The 17,618-nt window shown below is 36.4% G+C and overlaps 1 protein-coding gene across 11 annotated transcripts in view; it reads left to right on the top strand.

Moving 5' to 3' along the window:
• Positions 1 to 17,618, top strand: part of Rbms3 (RNA binding motif single stranded interacting protein 3) — a 1,321,467-nt gene that overhangs the window by 1,206,213 nt on the left and 97,636 nt on the right. For 8 of the 11 annotated variants that reach the window (XM_058576560.1, XM_058576559.1, XM_058576561.1 and 5 more), the window contains 2 exons: positions 9,792 to 9,888; positions 12,126 to 12,176. In XM_058576560.1, the coding sequence (XP_058432543.1) occupies positions 9,792 to 9,888; positions 12,126 to 12,176 (148 nt within the window). The remainder of the gene's footprint in view (positions 1 to 9,791; positions 9,889 to 12,125; positions 12,177 to 17,618) is intronic. The other 3 variants (XM_058576562.1, XM_058576563.1, XM_046436918.2) reach the window with 1 other exon arrangement.

A 17,618-nucleotide genomic window follows, 5' to 3' on the forward strand; every position in this document is an offset into this window, starting at 1 on the left:
CACAAATTTAAGTGGAGAATACTTATCAAATTATCTTTCCTGTTTAAAAAATTCACTCTAAAAGTCACTTAGGCTATCAAATCCAGATTATAGTGTGGATTCTTTCTTTTGGGTTCTTCTACATTTGCCATGATCAAAATTTTCATTAGATTTTGTTCTTTCTATATCTAAACTATATCATCGGCTCAGCCTTCCCTCCTGCCACTGGGGGAATTAATCAAATCACCATTATATACCTGTACTACATTGTCATTTACGTGCCTCTAATATAGCTTCTCCAAATGATTTTCCTGTTGCTTTTAAAAATTTTTGTTTTTTAAAGATTATTGATTGATGTGTTACAATTTTACAAAAATGGGATCTATTATGATAAATGCATATATGCACATAACATAATTTGATCAATTTCATTCTCCAGTACTTCCCCTTTTTCTTCCTAGTCCTCTTTCTTTATTCTACTGGTCTCCTTTCTATTTTCACAAAATCCCCGCCTTATTTCCCTTTTTTTCTCTTTAGCTTCCACATCCAAGAGAAAACACATGATCCTTGACTTTTTGAATCTGGCATATTTCATTTAACATGATTCTCTTCAGTTCCACCCATTTTCCTGCAAATGACAATTTCTTTCTTCTTTTTGACTGAGTAAAACTCCATTGTGTATATACACCACATATTGAATAATTTGTAAAAGTCAACGTAATCACAGGAATCACATACCTACCTGATTTGAAGTTCTGAGTAACATTTACTAACCAGAGAACGAAATTCAGAATCCCCCAGGTAGCCCAAAAGGAATTCCAGACATGGGTTACTGCAGCTGAACTGTGGTTCTCAGAACATCACAGTGCACTCTGGGTCTTGTTACTTAAGGGATTTTCTCTACCTGAGTTCAGACATGGTGACACCCACTAATCACCCCCACCACACACACGTTTTTAAAAAGTATTCATTTCAGGGACATCATCAAATGATACTAGGCACAGCTATTATACAATTGGTCATCAGAGAAATAGTATAAGCAATGGTTCAGAGAACAGAATTCAGAACCAGCTCCCCTGAAGTACATCCAAGTTCTGTCATTTACCAAATACGAGACCACAAACTACTTCAGTTTCCTTCTCTGTGAGGTGGAGATGACAGTGCTAATATCCTTTCATAAGACTGTGTGAGGATTAAAGGAAATTGGTGTGGTGTAACATAATCAGCATTGTAAATAGTGATGATATTGTTGCATTCTGTGGCAATCCCACAATATATGTCACAATTAGCCTTTTCATCACATAGCTATTGACACACGTGTTTGCATCCCTGCTGGACTGTTAACTCATTGATGAAGTTCACTATGTCTTGTTCTTTTGAGTAGACAGTTTTTAAACTGGGCACAGTGTTGCATGCCTATAATCCCAGTAATTTGGGAGGCTAAGGCAGGAGAATTCCAAGTTCAAAGCCAGCCTGTGCAACTTAGGGAGGACTTAAGCAATTTAGTGAGACCCTGTCTCAAAATAAAAATAAAATAAAAGGCTGAGGATGTTGCTCTGTATCTAAGCACCCCTGGGTTCAATGCCAGGCACAATAATAATTAAAAAAAAATAAAGTTGAATAAACTGTTTAACCCAGCATTGGGAATGCCGACTCAGAAGTGGAAACTCTGACCAGGTGTGGTGGTACACTCCTGTACTCCCAGCAGCTTGGGAGGCTGAGGCAGGAGGATCACGAATTCACAGCCAGTCTTGACAAGGTAGCAAGACCCTATGCAATTCAGTGAGACCCTGTCTCTAAATAAAAGATAAAAAAGGACTGGGGATGTGACTTAGTGGTTGAGTGCCCCTGAGCTCAATCCCTAGTCCAAAAAAAAAAAAAAAAAAAAAAGTGGGAAATCTGTCTGGTGATACCTGCTTCTTTTAGAGAGTTGACATCAGGGAAATCCCTGCCTCACCCCAGCCATCTACTCAAGCTGCTCCCATGTGACATCTTAACCTGATTCTCTGTAAATACAACATCTAGTGTCACCCAAGCAAAGTGCCCCCGAATATGTGATGTCCTGGGTTGAGAATGGAATTTTGAAAGCATTAAACTATCCATTGTATTATTGATGATGAGATGATAGAAATTTTATATACTACAGTGAAACTGAAAGAAATAGAGAGATGATAGCTAAGCAATATGATTCATTTGATTCTTTTTAATAGAGATAATTTTTAAAAATATTGTGCTCATCTCTGGTTTTTATTGCCTCACATGGTAACATTTGCACTGGCAGAACAACCATTTCTACACACCTAAGATGTCAAAATAGCTGCAAATATTTTCTCAACATACTGTCCCTTAGGTTAACGCTGGCACTTCATAAAGGTATAGAAGCTGATTTAGATAACTACTCAGCACACCAAGGAATGTCTAAAGTAAACGTCTAGAATAAAGTGTGCTATTCCCTATTCACCCGGCTGTATTCCATCTATCAGTCAAACCCAACTCAAAAATAATAGAGAAACAGAAAAAAAATACTTAATATGTAATACTGTGGGGAAGAAGCTAGTTCTATACCATGGGCAGACCAGAGGATGGTACCCAAAGACACAGTTGCAACTCACTCCAATCTGGTTAGTACTATTAAGGATTATTTAATGATGATTCATTTGAGTTCAAAACTTTTTAAAAATTGCTATCTGTTGTACCATTGAAAGATATTTTGTGATACAATTTGAGAAAAGAAATTTTCACACTAATTACAAAGGACATGTACACAGTTCTGATGTGATATAGAAAGCAAAACACAAAGTACTAAGAGATATATGTACATATTCATGTGTGTATATATATATATATATATATATATATGAAATATTTTGCAAGAGGATACAAGAAAGGGTAGTAATCATTTTGTGCTAAGAGCCAATGGAGAACTGGGAAATAGAGGCAGAAGGGAAATATTTTTCACTGTTAACCTTTTTATATATTTTTAAATGAGGCAAATTAGTTCCATTGGACACAGAGGATAGGGATTTGTGTTCCAGTGAGGCATTCATCAAGTGGCTTCAGGATGAGTACTAACATGAGTTTGTCCTCTTACAGAAGTCCCTCTTATAGAAGTCCTGGTTGAAGGACATATTTTATAATCCTGTAGTGTCCTATAACTACATGCTTCCACAGGCCTTTCTGAGAATCATAAGCCAATATGTGGCTGGGTTGCAGCTGGAACCTCGCACTGTGTAAAGATTTAAATGTTCTGAGTCCCAACACGTCCACATTAATAGAGCAAAGAAACTGAAATAAAGACTCTCACATTTAGCTTGATTGTTACCTAATGAAGAACAAACATTTTGTCACTGGACCATGGTAAATGTGTGCTGTTTGCATTTAGTCAGCGGAAAATGTTGGTTCTGTCATCTGCCTGAATCTATCCAATTACCACGTTTAAAAGAATTAGTTCAATGTCACTTCTATCTAAGGCTTTGGAGGTTAGAGTGAAGAAGTATCTGAGTCACTCTAGAAAAGGAAAAAAAAAGCTGCATACTTTTTCAAAGAGGGTAACTTGCAAGAATAAAAATTCCTGTCCTTCTTTCAAAGCTCTCTAGCATAACTCTATAATTTGTTATTACTCTTGCCCTATTGCTTTTTTAGCAGTTCAATATGAAATTCCATCACTTTCAAATATGAGCATAGGAGGTGGGGAACAATCCCTCCCATATTCAAAATCTCATCATTCCTGTGCCCTTTTCACTGAGAGATGCTGTGTGAGACCCTCTTGGATTGTTTTATTTGAATAAAATGTATTCTTGGGGGAGATATAAAAAGAATATTTTCTATAACATTGGTTTGCCAGCTGTTTTATATGAACACTTGATATTAAGTGATACAGAAGCCTTATCTTATTATATCAGGAAAGAAATCTAATGTGAAGGATACGTTGGCATTACAATAAAAATGACCAATAACTTATTAATCTTGTGCTCTTGTGTTACCCTGAGGGTAGCCTTCATGGTTCTGACTCTAACAATATAGCCTGCAGACATGAAACACAAGCCTGTGCTGTTTATTTCAGTGTGTAAATAGGATTTCATAGTTTTTTTTCTATAAGAAAAAAAATATCCTACCCTGGGGTTATTGATACATTCATGTTGTTTTTATTATCAGTGAAATAAGATTTCACCATATTACTACTGACTGCCAAATCCCCCGAAGATGACTTTTCTGTAGGCAAAATAATATCCTATTAGTGACCTACACTTGCATTTTCTGGACTTACAGAGGCTCCCTGCCTTTACTGCCAGATTACCATGGAACTTTTCACATTCATTAGAAATATTAAGTTTTCAGGGGCTGGGGTTGTGGCTCAGTGGTAAGAGCACTTGCCTAGCATGTGTGAGGCCCTGGGTTTGATTCTTAGCACCACATACAAATAAATGAATAAAATAAAGGTCCATAACATCTAAAAAAAAAAGATATTTTTTAAAAAGAAAAGAAATATTAAGTTTTCAAGGGCCATCTTAGAGTTCATGGTTAGTTAACTTCTCTTAGTCACTTTGGCATTTGGTATTTTGTTTGTGTGAAACCTCTCCAGAGGAAGCTAGCCCTTATGCCAAAGTCCAGTTTCCTCCATCTCAACACTATTAACATTTTGGACCAGATCATCTTGCTGTGAGAGCTTTCCTACATGTTGCAAGGAGTAGCAACATCCTGGACCTCTTCACAGCACATGCCACTAGCATCCACTCTCCAGATTGTGGCAAGTGTCTCCAAACACTGTCAAATGTCCCTTGGAGGGAAAAATCCCCTCTGGCTTAGAAGTACAAGGCTAAATATAAAAGGGGTCCTTGTTACATTCATTGTATTATGTGAATCTTGTCAAAGAAATCTCTCTTAAGAGAGTAAACTGATTTCAGGAAAATGTGTTGAGCAGTGCATTCTCAGTTTTCTGTAACAGGATTTTGCAAGGTATAATGCATGGGTTAACAAATATAAAAGCATAAGGGCACATGTTTGGAACTACCTTTAATCTATTATTATGGCTAAAACGTTTTGTCAATTTTCTCTTTCCTGTTCCCCAATAACATGTCACTTCTGCCTGAAGGTTTATTGGGATGTTCTAATTTTTTTGAGGTGATGCCTCTTATAGAAAGTATTTTCAGACTGTGATATGGACACATGACAGGGAATAGGAAAAAGCTAAGAGATTGGAAAGCACATTCTACAGTTCTCCCTTTGAGTCTGTGTATTTTCTTTAGATATAGCACCTTTAAGCCTCAGACACACTAGTAGTCCCTCCTGTCCTGGCTTAAGCAAGGGCTTTCTGTAAATTCATCTGGTTTGTGTTTGGGCTTGAGAAGAGCTTATTTTCAGATACCAGAATTAGAGGATCAAGATAGTATGCTGTGCTCAGTCCATTCTTCCTAGTACATTTTCCCTTCTAAATGACTCTGACTTGAGTGGCAGTATTGGAACTTGCTAGGAAGTATGAAATATCGTTCTCATTTGATGGGTAGGATTAGCACAGATAGAACAAAAATGCATTAAATTTTCCCCCAAGGGTTCCTTTTGTTAGTATCAGTTTACTTGGCTGGTTTCTTTATGTTTCTGCTCTCAGTTTTCCCCATGGAATTTCCTGTAAACTCTTCCTGTCAATCCAATTTTTATTGCTTTCATTTTTAATACTCCAATTGGTACATTTTATAAAATAGACCAGCCATGCTAAAATGTGATGCATGATTTTCTCTGTCGGTATAAGAGGTTAAACCTGAATTTCTACCGGAAGTTAAACTACTACATGGTATAAGAGAATGACTGTTGTTTGAGTGGTCTTGGGAGCCTGTCATGTCTTCATGATCCCTGGGACCAGTCGTTCTGTTTAACTGTCTCATAGATAAGACCTGTCAAAAGTAAGAGCTAAAGGGGGTTATTAAATGCAAACCATGTTTTTCATAGAAAAGGACTTTTGTCTAGTTACTATTGTCTTTGTATGCATAGAAAACAGAGTATGCAATGCTGGACTGTGTTCTCTTCTCTGGGCTCTTATCTCTTAGCTTCCTACCTGGTTTCAGGGACCCATTTTTTCTATTCCTGTCTTCTGGGCATTGGCCATCCTGTACCGTAATCACCATTTAATTCCCCAAGCTGCTCTGCATGTATTCATTCATTCAGTATTCAATAGTTATAAAGCATCTGCTATTTGAGCTAACATTCTAAAGAGAGAAATCATTGATAAAGACATTGCATTTCACAGTCTGGGATGCATTGAGAAAGAGTATTGAGTGGGTGGTTTAAACAACAGAAATTTGCCTTCTCACAAATTCTGAATGCTACAAGTTCAAGATCAAGCTCCCTGGTGGTTAGGTTTTGGTGAGAGCTCTCTTCCCAATGTGTGGACTGTATCCTCAAATGGCTTTTTCCCAAGGCATGTAAACAGTAAGCTCTTTACTGTCTCTTTTTATTAAAAACATTAATATTATCCAATCTAGGTCCCAACCTTATGACCTCATTTAATTCTAAATAGCTGCTTCCAGATCTTCCTCGAATACAACTACACTAGCAGTTAGGACTTCCACATTAAGAATTTGAGTGAGGATGAGGCTCAAACATTCAATCCATAACATATGTAAATAAATTTTTAAAAATTATGACTTCACATAGATAAGAACAAAGAAGACATTAAATACACAATAAAAAGGAGCTGGAGAACAAGCAGCCATTGCCCCATCACCTACAGGCCTCTCTAAAGAAGAAACAGTCAAGCGAGCCCAAAGATGAAAAAGAGGCAGTGTTAGGGAGTTTGGGGAAGTGAGCATTCTAGAGCGGAAGAATAATAAGTTGAGTAGCCTTGGGGGAGATCAAGGGAGAGAAGAAGTCAGTGGGGTTGAATCATAGTTGACCAAGTAGGAATGAGGTAGGAAAATATCTGAGAGGTAAGCAATAGGTACCCTGATTGAACTGGCCAGCACAAGGAGTTTAAATTTTATTTTTATTGCAATGAAAATCCTTTGGAGAGCTGTTAGGCTGATGGGAGTGGAAACAAGGTGTAGTTTGAGTGACTCTTAGAGAAACTCTTAGGGATGTTTCAGAGTCTTATCCATCTTTGATACACATAGAAAATGCTTAATATATTTTTAAATTGGAGAGATTGATGCTTTCTTAAATAATAATTGTCTTTTTAAAAGAGACACCTGCATATAACTTAGTATGTTCACTCTTTTCAGTGTATCATTCTATAATTTTGACAAATCTACACAACTGTGTAACCTCAACAACCATCAAGGTATTGTACAGCTGTAGCCCATTCTCAAATCACCTCCTATCGCTTTAGAATTAGACCCTTCTAGCCGGGTGCTGTGGCACATGCCTGTTATACCAGCAGCTCAGGAGGCTGAGGTATGAGGATCGCGAGTTCAAAGCCAGCCTCAGCAATGGCAAGGCACTAAGCAACTCAGTGAGACCCTGTCTGTAAATAAAATACAAAATAAGGCTGGGGATGTGGCTAAGTGGTTGAGTGCCCCTGAGTTCAATCCTCAGTACAAAAAACAAAACAACAACAACAAATAGACCCCTTCTCCCACCCCCATTCATCTATTTCTGTCTCTATAGTTTGGACTTTTCATGTGTAATATAAATGGAATTATATGGTATATAATCTTTGAGTCTGACTTCTTTTAGTTAGCATAATTTGCTTTAGAGTCATCATTTTGAATGTACCAGTAGTTACATTCGACCCTCACTGTCTGTGGATTCCACACCCACTAATTCAACTAAGAGAGAAAATATTTGGGGAAAAAATATGTCTGTATTAAAAATACACAAACTTTTCTCTTGACATTATTTCCTGAATAATACAGAATAGCAACTAATTGTATAGTATTTACATTGTACTGGGTATAATAAGTAATTAAGAGGGGACACAAAGAATATAGGAAATGTACTCAGAATCAATGAAAACATTACCCTATTTTATACATGGGACTTCAGCATCCTTGCATTTTGGTATTTGTGGTGGGTCCTGGAACCAATCACACATGAGACCAAGGGGTGACCCTATTGTTTTTTAATCCCCTAGTAGTATTTCATTGCATGAATACACCATAGTTTATCAATCAGTTCAATGACATTTAAGGTCTTTCTAATTCCAGGCAAATATAAACATAGCTTCTATAAACATTCACATTAGTCTCTTTGTTTAAAGAAAAAATTTTCATGAATTTTTTTATTGAGAAGAGTGACATTCCTGAGTCTTATGATGTGTGTACTGTTAACTTTAAGAAACAGTCAAACTGTTTTCTAAAATGGCTGCACTATTGTGCGTTTCCAGGAGCAATGAATGAGAATTCTACTTTTTTTGAATCCTTGTCAGCACCCAGCTTTGTTTTGTTTTGCTTTGTTTTGCCATCCTAATAGACATGTAGCCATATATATATATATATATATATATATATATATATATATATATATATATATTTATATTTTAAAAATGTACAACTATAAATTTAGGGGTCCATTGGATACAAATGATATAATGTAGAATGGACTAATTATTTTTCAGGTATACTTTTTTTTTTAGATATTAAAAGTGTGTGGCCTCATAAAATTCTTGTTAAAAACTAGATAAAATAAAGTTAAGACTATCAACCCCTAATCCTTACTTGAAGAATTTACTCCTTAAATCCTGGCAACCTTTACTTTTCGTTTGTCTACATTCAATAGCAGTCTCAGGAAATGCTTCCTTTTCAAATAACCTAGGAAATTCTCTATGAATAAAACATCAGTGACTACTAAGGCTTATTAGGACTTTGTCTCAATAATTTAAAAAAATGAACATAGTAATTGATTTTTGATAGGCATATGGTAAAACTCAAGTAATGATTCCTTTATCCCTGATATTCATTTTTCTCTCTCAGTCCTTACATCAGCAAAATACTCCATCCCAGGAAACCTGGTTTTATTTGTTCTGTGGCTTGCCACTCTAGCCTTTCACTTATAGGAAGGAGAAAAAAATGACTTAAATTTCTGCTGATGAATTTGAGCATCAAGCAACTCATGAATTCAAAGGTACATCCTGAAGAAAGAAGGGCATACAACTTATTTCTATTTCTAGGATCCACTCATTACTAGATCTCCAGAAGAATCATCCCACTTGTGGCATGTGAAATCCTGATTTTGCTCAGTATCACTTTATAATTGTTCTATGAAGGACCCCAGAGTCTCCAAGAGTCTGTCATATAGATCCAGTTTCTCCATCTTCACTGAATCCAGAAAATATTCCTATTTTTATACACTAATTTTCCTCTTTCTTCTCTTTTCGTGGAGAAAGAATTCTCTGCATGAGGGCACAATGTCTAGCACAAAACTATCCAGAACTTCCTAAGAACTGATCCTTATTTCTTGAATAAAGAGACAGATACAGTTCCTGTTGGTATATTAGCCATCTTCACAAAACTTGGTGTTTTCGTTTGCCTTTCGCCCACAGAGCTTTAGAATGGCTTGACCTTTTTTGAAAAGAATGATGACCATGGATTTTCTGATCTTGTTGATTAAATTACTGTTATATTCACCTGGCATTAGAGAGATTTTTTTGCAGCTAATTTTATATAATGACTTGAAGTAGTCATTTTGTTCAATGATTGACTTCTCTTAGTGGAATCCAATACTGTTAATCCCCTGGATGCTCCTATTAAGAGTTGGTGGAAAATCATGAGGGTGGAACCCTTGTCTTTCTAAAACGTGCTCAGTAGCATTGATCAGTAGCCAGGCGTTCAGAAGCTTCATGAAATCTTCTTCTTCTTCTTCCTTTTTTTTTTTTCTGTTTGCAGATTTTATTCTTCACCGTACAGTATTGCAACCAACCGCATGATTCCACAGACATCTATCACGCCATTCATTGCTGCTTCCCCTGTCTCCACATACCAGGTATGTCTGATTCACCTGCACCTCAGGAGAGATCTTCCTTACCAGTAATTCACTATGTAGAGGCAAAAAGGGCACATTTAGAATTAATCGAAAAAAAAAAAAATGTCCTCATATACTATAGTCTCCTCTTAGTGTGATAATGCTCAAGTTATGAATTAGTCTATACTTTCTAGGGCCTGTTTGCATCAATTCACTGAATAATAAAATCCAACATGCTTTTCATTCTTCCTGCTGAGTTTTTATGATTATGCAACTTGCCAGCCACTGTTAGTACAGCTCTCTTACCACTGGGGAATTATTTTATTTGTTGTCTGTTATTTTGGTTGTTCATGTTCCCTATTGTGTCTTTCCGAAAAGCACATTTCTAGCAATCCCTTCACTTATTCTAGAATATTTCACCATTGTCATCTCATTTTGTCACAGCTACACAGATAGAGGTTAAATCATACTTCCCCCACCAAATAAGCAAAATTATCAAAGTGGTAAAAGTGATTCCTGCTCCCTGTTTATATTTCATTCTCAGTTCCAGAGAGATCAAAAGGGATCTCTGTGATTCCACATGTTGGAACACAAGAAAATCTGAGACCCAATGTGTCTTAAACCAAATGTTGCGACCAGTCATTCCAAGTGCACAGGTGGATTGAAATAGTCACACTTTTCCCTGAAAAAAAAATATTCATTATTCCTTTGAGAGATGTGATATTACTCCCTTCTTCTCTTTACCTAGTTATTCTTCAAACAACTCTTCTAATTCTGATTAGAAAATGCCTATAAATGCTATATCTAGGAAGTATTTCTTTTTAAAAAAAAGTTGTGAAAGAGAGAACCAGCACGTGCTTCTCTGTGTTTTGCAAATGGTGGGGTTGGACGTTTTACAGTGGGTAAAACTATCATGGTGCTGACTGCTACTAATTCAGTGAAGTTTCACCTTATTGAGCCACTGCATACTTCATTTCAGGATGTCCCAGCTATCAGAGCATCAAACTTAAGACTATGTGCATTTTTCTTTCACTGATTCTCCCTGAAGCAGATCATTTTCACTCTTTTTCTACACTCTTGAAATATACCCATGGGCGAATGGAATGGACTTTTGTTTGAATTGCATTAGGGGGTCCTAGAAAGGCTGATTTCTTAATTGTCTTTCCTTGGGACCCATGAGGCCATATGCAGGTGCTATCCAGTTTTTATTCTTCCTGCAGGCCAGCGTGTGTGTTCGTGCGCGTGTGTTTGTGTGTGCATGTGTTTGTGTGTGTGCATGCGCGTGTGCGCGCGCTTTCTTTTTTCTATTCTTGGTCTCTGCTTCAGCCAAGACCACCCACTAAGCCACAGTGTAGAGCACTTTGGAGATATGAATAAAAAATGCACAGAAAAGACACTTCACTTGGGAGGGCTCATATGTGAAATTTAACTCTAGTTCTTTTCTTTCAAAAAAAAAAGAGATTACAGCAATTTCCCATGTTGTTGACTCTTGGCTTTTCACCACTTTTATGTTTTCATAATGTAAAGTGAATTGGCAATTTTGTTGGTGTGAGTGTATTGGAAAACAAAATCTTCATGGTTTCCTATGTGACAGTCAGCTTGTACAGTCTGACTTTCTCATTTGACTGATACATGATACCTTTAAGAAGAGCTGGCTGGCTCAAATGCACATTTCTATTCTCTATACCAATTGCCATGAGAGAGAGAGAAAAAAAAAAAAAAAGAATTTCCAAACTTGTTTAACTTGGGTTTAGCCCAAAGCACTCCTCACAATTTTCTGGTTTATTTCTTCATTTTTTTAAATACCACTTTTGCTGCTTGGACATTTTTCTAAGATTGGGATCACCTGAGGATTTAAAGTCACAACCAAAGAGAGAAAAAGAGGAGGTCTAGCAGTTAACTCTTGCTTCCTTCATTATTTGCCAGGGTATACCTGGGAACTGACCTGCAAATAGTCTCTGAGGCCTTCTAAGTCTTGAATCTTCAATACCAACCTCAAATATGCTTCAAGATCCAGTCTCGTCCATGTGGACACTAAAAGTGAAGCCAGCCAGTGAAATGGGAAGTTGCTTTATTTCATTGTCTCAGGGACCAAATTACTCAGGTCTAAGAATTCCCTTTTGATCCTTAGTTTTGAGCATTAATTAGCTGTAAAGTCAGATGGAATCCACTTCCTTATGACCTAGTGTGACTCCACTGAACACAAGAACCAGTTCTCTCTGTGATTGCTTTGTGCTAATAAATGCTGTTTGATATAGGTCCAGAGTACTTCATGGATGCCTCATCCGCCATACGTTATGCAACCAACAGTAAGTGTTCTCAGTCACCTGAGGCTCAATATTTCTCTTATCCAAGTGCAAGCTTTTGTAATGCATCGAAGCTTCGGGGTAAAGCTTTTGTTATATTCTATAACTCTTTCAGGCAGCCATGTTCTCCAGATAAAAAGCTGTTCCTGAAAATATCTACAAAAGCATGTACAACTGATAGCTAGAGAGACACAGGTAGATAAAGAGGGAAAGAAGAGATAGATAGAAACTTTATTGTAGGAAATAGCACAAAAGCAGTCAACCTCCCAGCTGATGTCTACTATTTGTTATGAATGAGAAACTTTTGCTTTATACAAGAACTCAGAACTCTGTTAAATCCTTATACCAGAAAAGTCTTCATTTTCCTTCTTCAGATGTCGTCTGATGGGGTTTGGGGTCAATTTTGAGTATCAAAGCCAAGTGTTGACTTTAAGCAATATATCTGAAATGTGAAGGTAGTTCTGTGCTGATAGATGATGATCTATAGATAGCAAGGTGGGTAGTTTGTTGTTGTTGTTGTTGTTTTATAAAGTTAGCTAGCTATAGGTCTTCTTTTCTTTAGTGGGAAATGTCATCCAAAAAATATTCAAATTATTCTCTGCAGGCTAAATTTCCCATTTTTCTGGCACATTACATCTGTTCTAAAGGAAGAGCATGATAGAACATTAGAATCTAGGATGGAGGCCAATATTCCTTTTATCTTGTCTCATTTTCAAGATTTTCTAGCTCAGAGAGAGAGAGAGAGAGAGAGAGAGAGAGAGAGACAGAGAGAGAGAGAGAGATGTGTGTTTCAATAACAACACACTCATAAGAGTGTGAGACAGATGAGAGAGCCTGACTGCTCTCTGGTGTACTCCTGGGTAGCTCACATCTATGGCTTTGTGTCCTTTTCTATCACTAGATTTAACAGTGCTTTAGAGAGGATCAAATGAGAATGTCTATGAAAACAATGAAAAAATATGAAATGCTGTGCATTATTATTACCATTATCCTTATCATGGAATATGTTAGTTGTACAAAGGAGTAACGCTGCATTTTCACCCTTTTTAAAAGCTAAGTTTAAAGACCATGGAGTTCTCTGCACTCAGAGAACCAGAGAATCTGTTTTTCATATTTGAACTTTGTCCATTTCTTTTTTTTTTAAAAAAGGAACTTATGTTGCTGCTAACATTTCAACAGTTTGTTTTTAATTTAAAGAATACCAATAGGTAGGTTACTACAGCAGAACTTTGGAATATTTTGTAAATCCCTCTATTTACTATTATTTACACACCTTGGGGGTTTCCTGAGTTCATCTGCTCTGTGTTCTATAAATCATACTAATATGCAGCAAATCCAGGCTTACTCTACTATCCAAATCATGAGGTAAAATTCAACATGTGTTGTCAAACCAACATATAGCATAGCATGGTCTGAGCTAGCATAGGAAAAGCAGAGAGACCTGCCAAGTTCTAAAGAAGAGACTCCAAAAGGAAACAACCACTGTCTAAAGAAATAATGTGCTTATCAGCAGAGCAATAATGCTTACTCAGTCTTCACACCAAGGTTACACATCATCTCTTTGTGGCTAAAAAGAATGCAGCTCTGGCAAAATATTTAGATAGTCAAAATATAGAAACTCCTTAGTATTTCTTGAGCCATTAGGAGGAGGATCCAGGAGGGTTATTCAGGTCTTCATTTGAACGGTTACTGAGGACCTCAGCTAAGTTTTTCAGCTACCTCTTTCTCCAGCCCAGAATAGCTTCAACCTCATGGTTGCATGTATATTTCTCATGTATCTTCCTCTGGCAATAGGGGAGTGTGTGTGTATGTTTGTGTGTGTGTATGTGTGTGTGTGTGTGTTTTACTTTGTCTCCTTGGATTTTGCTTGCTGTGGCTTCTGCTCATTGATATCATGTGTCACGTCCCATAACTACACTGCACATCATGATTGAGCTTAGGCCACTAAACATAAAATGTAATGTCTAACTGAGGCAGATTCCTGGAAAAAGGAATAGTTGGACCACCCACCACATTGTTGTTTTTACCATGGAAAAAAATAACTAAACAGTGTCATGGGAACACAGAGTTTATACTACCAGTCTTTGCCCTGTTAACAGTCTTAGTGGTTGTATGTATTACCCAACTGGCCTTAATTTCATTCTCACAATGAAATTAAGTTAAATCAATCACAATATCATGCTAAAAAATAAAAATACTTAAGCTTTTTGAAGTGAAGAAACAAAATAACCTGTATCTTAGAAGAATGAATGAATGAATTGATGATTAATAACATAGATTCTGGGTTACTCATATCAGCCTAGGAAACCCTTCTACAGATGGGGATTTCCTTAAACTTTCTGAACTGCGCTTTTCTCATTTGTAAGATAGACATAATAACATCTAAATAATTAGGTGTTTTGTTCAATAAATGAAATAAGGTATTAAGTTATATATGTAGATTTCACATTATGTTTTAGATTATCCAATTGTAGAAAAGGAGTGCTGGTATAGAAAAAAAAGTGGAGACTTCTACCACATTCACAGTGGGTTTTTTAATAAGATTTATTTATTTAATGTGGTGCTGAGGATTGAACCCAGTGCCTCACAGCTACTAGGCAAGCATTCTACCACTTAGCCACAACCCCAGCTTACCAATGTTTTCTTTTTTTTTTTTTAACTCACTTTGCTAATGAGTTTGGTGAGGATAAACTTTCTGGCTATAAATAAGTCCAATTGTTTAGATCGGTACTTATTTCATTTACTTACCAAACCATTCAACACCTTGTACTTAAAGTAAAGGCCCATTGGGTACCTTCTTTATCAGTAACTGGAATCTGCTTGAAAAAATAAATTCAAAATGTCAATATCCATGTCTTAATATGTTGCCCATAAATTCACTGCAGTTGCAACTTTCCTCTCCTATCACATCTCTCTTCCTCATTTGAAGAAAATCTCCTGTTTGACCTCTCACTGTGGAGGCATCTTCTTCCCAGCTTACTCACAGACTCTGGAGAGGAAGCCAGATGCATTGATCACCGGGACCAGAAGCCCTTCAGATTCCTTTTCAGAGTCGACTAAAGGGGCCCTATGGTCTCAATCAGGGTTGTATCTGAAAAGAATCAGTCTTTCAGCAAAGTATTACAGTACAGCACAGTGCCCTTGGTCTTTTTTCTATGGTAGATGAATGGTTAAGCTGGAGGAGTATTGTGTTGTTGAGAGAGAAGTAAATTGATGTCAAGAAGGGAATAGAACAAGAAGAAGATGAGGAACAAAAAACATAAGCATATAGTTTGCTCAATTTTTCCATTCCAGCTGGCTTCTCTGGAGATTTAATTTTCAAAGTAGTGTGCAGAGTGGTTTTTTTTTGGGGGGGTTGGTTTTTTTTTTTTTTTTTTTTTTTTTTGCAGATTTAGAAAAAGGCTCTTGGAAAAGGGAATCTCCTCTCATGGGTTATAGCCATTCCGGTATTTGTGCAAGAAAACAGATCACAGTTTTTGGACTCTGGGATCTTATTGAATGAAGCAAGCCCATTTCTGTTTGCACTTTATTGTTGATCATTTGAACAGAATCTAAGGACAGAGGGCTGCCTCCTAAATTATGAATTCACTTTTTGCTGTGAGCAAGTAAATATACTGACTCTGTCAATGCAATTTGGTTACTTGTATTTGTATGATTATACTCTACTCCAAACTGTACCATCACACCAACAGAATATTAATAATTAATTGGATTACACCAAGTATCTACAGAACAGTATGTTATAGTAGGATGGCATGTCCATAAGTGGTTGAAATTCCCACTACATTGGATATTTTGTTAAATTTGTGCTTCTGACATGGAGAAAAAAAAATAATACTTCCCAAGAGAAAAGTTCAGTCCCATTCTCTTAAATTCTATTTAGGCTCATTTGAATCATAAATATGCTATTTTTCATATGGTTAGCCCTATTTCATCTCAGGGAGAAAGTTCATCTTTCATTTTTACTTAATTACAAAATGGTTATCTAATTACAGTAATGTAAGGAACTTAAGATGCCTTCATTGAATCATTAGAAGATTTGTCACCATGCATAGTTCAATTGTCGTTTTTCTGATTAATAAAACCTAGGTTTACAGCTAAAGAACAAATATAAACTTTCTTTCTACAACAAGGCTTTATAAGAGAGCCAGAATACTTGATTTGATTATTCTTTACCTCCACATAGGTGAAGCCTAAGCTGTAGTTTGTCCTCTAAATTTCCAAGTGTGTTTTCTGAAAAAGCATATCACCAAATTTGACAATATACCAAATACTACAGAATATTATAACTGTTCAAAAAACAAGGTTTTGAGATATTTCTCTTTTACTGTAATACCTGAGCCAGACAAAAATGATAACCCTCATGTTTTCATTACCAAAGTACCAGAGCAAAATAGTTTTATTCTCTGAGTTAACTTAGCTAAACAAATACATATATTAATATAAAATATTTTTCAACTTAACAACATCAAGAAACAGCTTCCCTAACCCATAAATATTATTTCTGTCAGGAAAGAATTCAAGTGAGTGAGACCCAAACTTAGGAGCCATATTTTCTTTCCATTGTTGCCTCCTTTTAGATGTACTTCTGGGGTGAAGTAAATATGAACAAAACAATTTTGTAGCAAGTCTCTGAGACACCTTAACTACTTTACAGAGCTGACTTTGCTATGTTAAATGTAAATCCAAAGTTCTATAGTAGTTTTTCAAAAATATTAGTTGACTTTATTTAAAAAAAAATCTGTAAACAGTGGCATTCAAGGCCCACTATTTAAGTGCACAGAAGTTTAAAAGACAGAAAACTAGAAATCCTTTACTCATCATTTCTATTCTGCAGAAATGAACATTGTTAACAAATCCATGTTACCATCCAATTTATGCATATAACAGTATATATGCATATTCATGTAAATGTATTATAAACAAATATTTGAGATTGGAAATATTGTATTACAATTTGCTTTATTTTTCTCCAATAGGATTATTTTAATTTGTTTTGTAGCTATAACAAAATACCTGCAGGTAGATGTTTTATAAAGAAAAGAAATTTCCTTTGGCTTACAGTTTGGGGAGCTGAAATTCCAAGATGAGGCAGTCATATCTCTCTGGCCCCAGGTGAGGGTCTTCTGTCTGCTTAAGAAAGCATGCAAGAGAGGGATCACATCATGAAAGAGAACGAAAAAGATCAAGGAGACTCCAGCCTCACTCTTTTATATTGACCCACTATCCTGGGAAATAAATGGCTCCTGCAAAACTCTACCCACTGCATGCAACTAGCATTAATCCATTTGTGAGGTAGATCATAACCCAATTCTCTCCCATTATTAGGCCCCACCTCTTAAAGGTCCCACTACCTTTCAGTAGTCTTACAGTATGGTTTAAGCTTCCAAAACACAAAACTTTGCGGGGGATAAACCACATCAAAACATAGCAAGAATGTTTGGG

Source organism: Marmota monax, unplaced genomic scaffold, assembly GCF_021218885.2.
Source record: "Marmota monax isolate L192 unplaced genomic scaffold, Marmota_monax_Labrador192_F-V1.1 WCK01_AAM20220418_F8-fsc00021, whole genome shotgun sequence".
Taxonomy (NCBI): Eukaryota; Metazoa; Chordata; class Mammalia; order Rodentia; family Sciuridae; genus Marmota; species Marmota monax.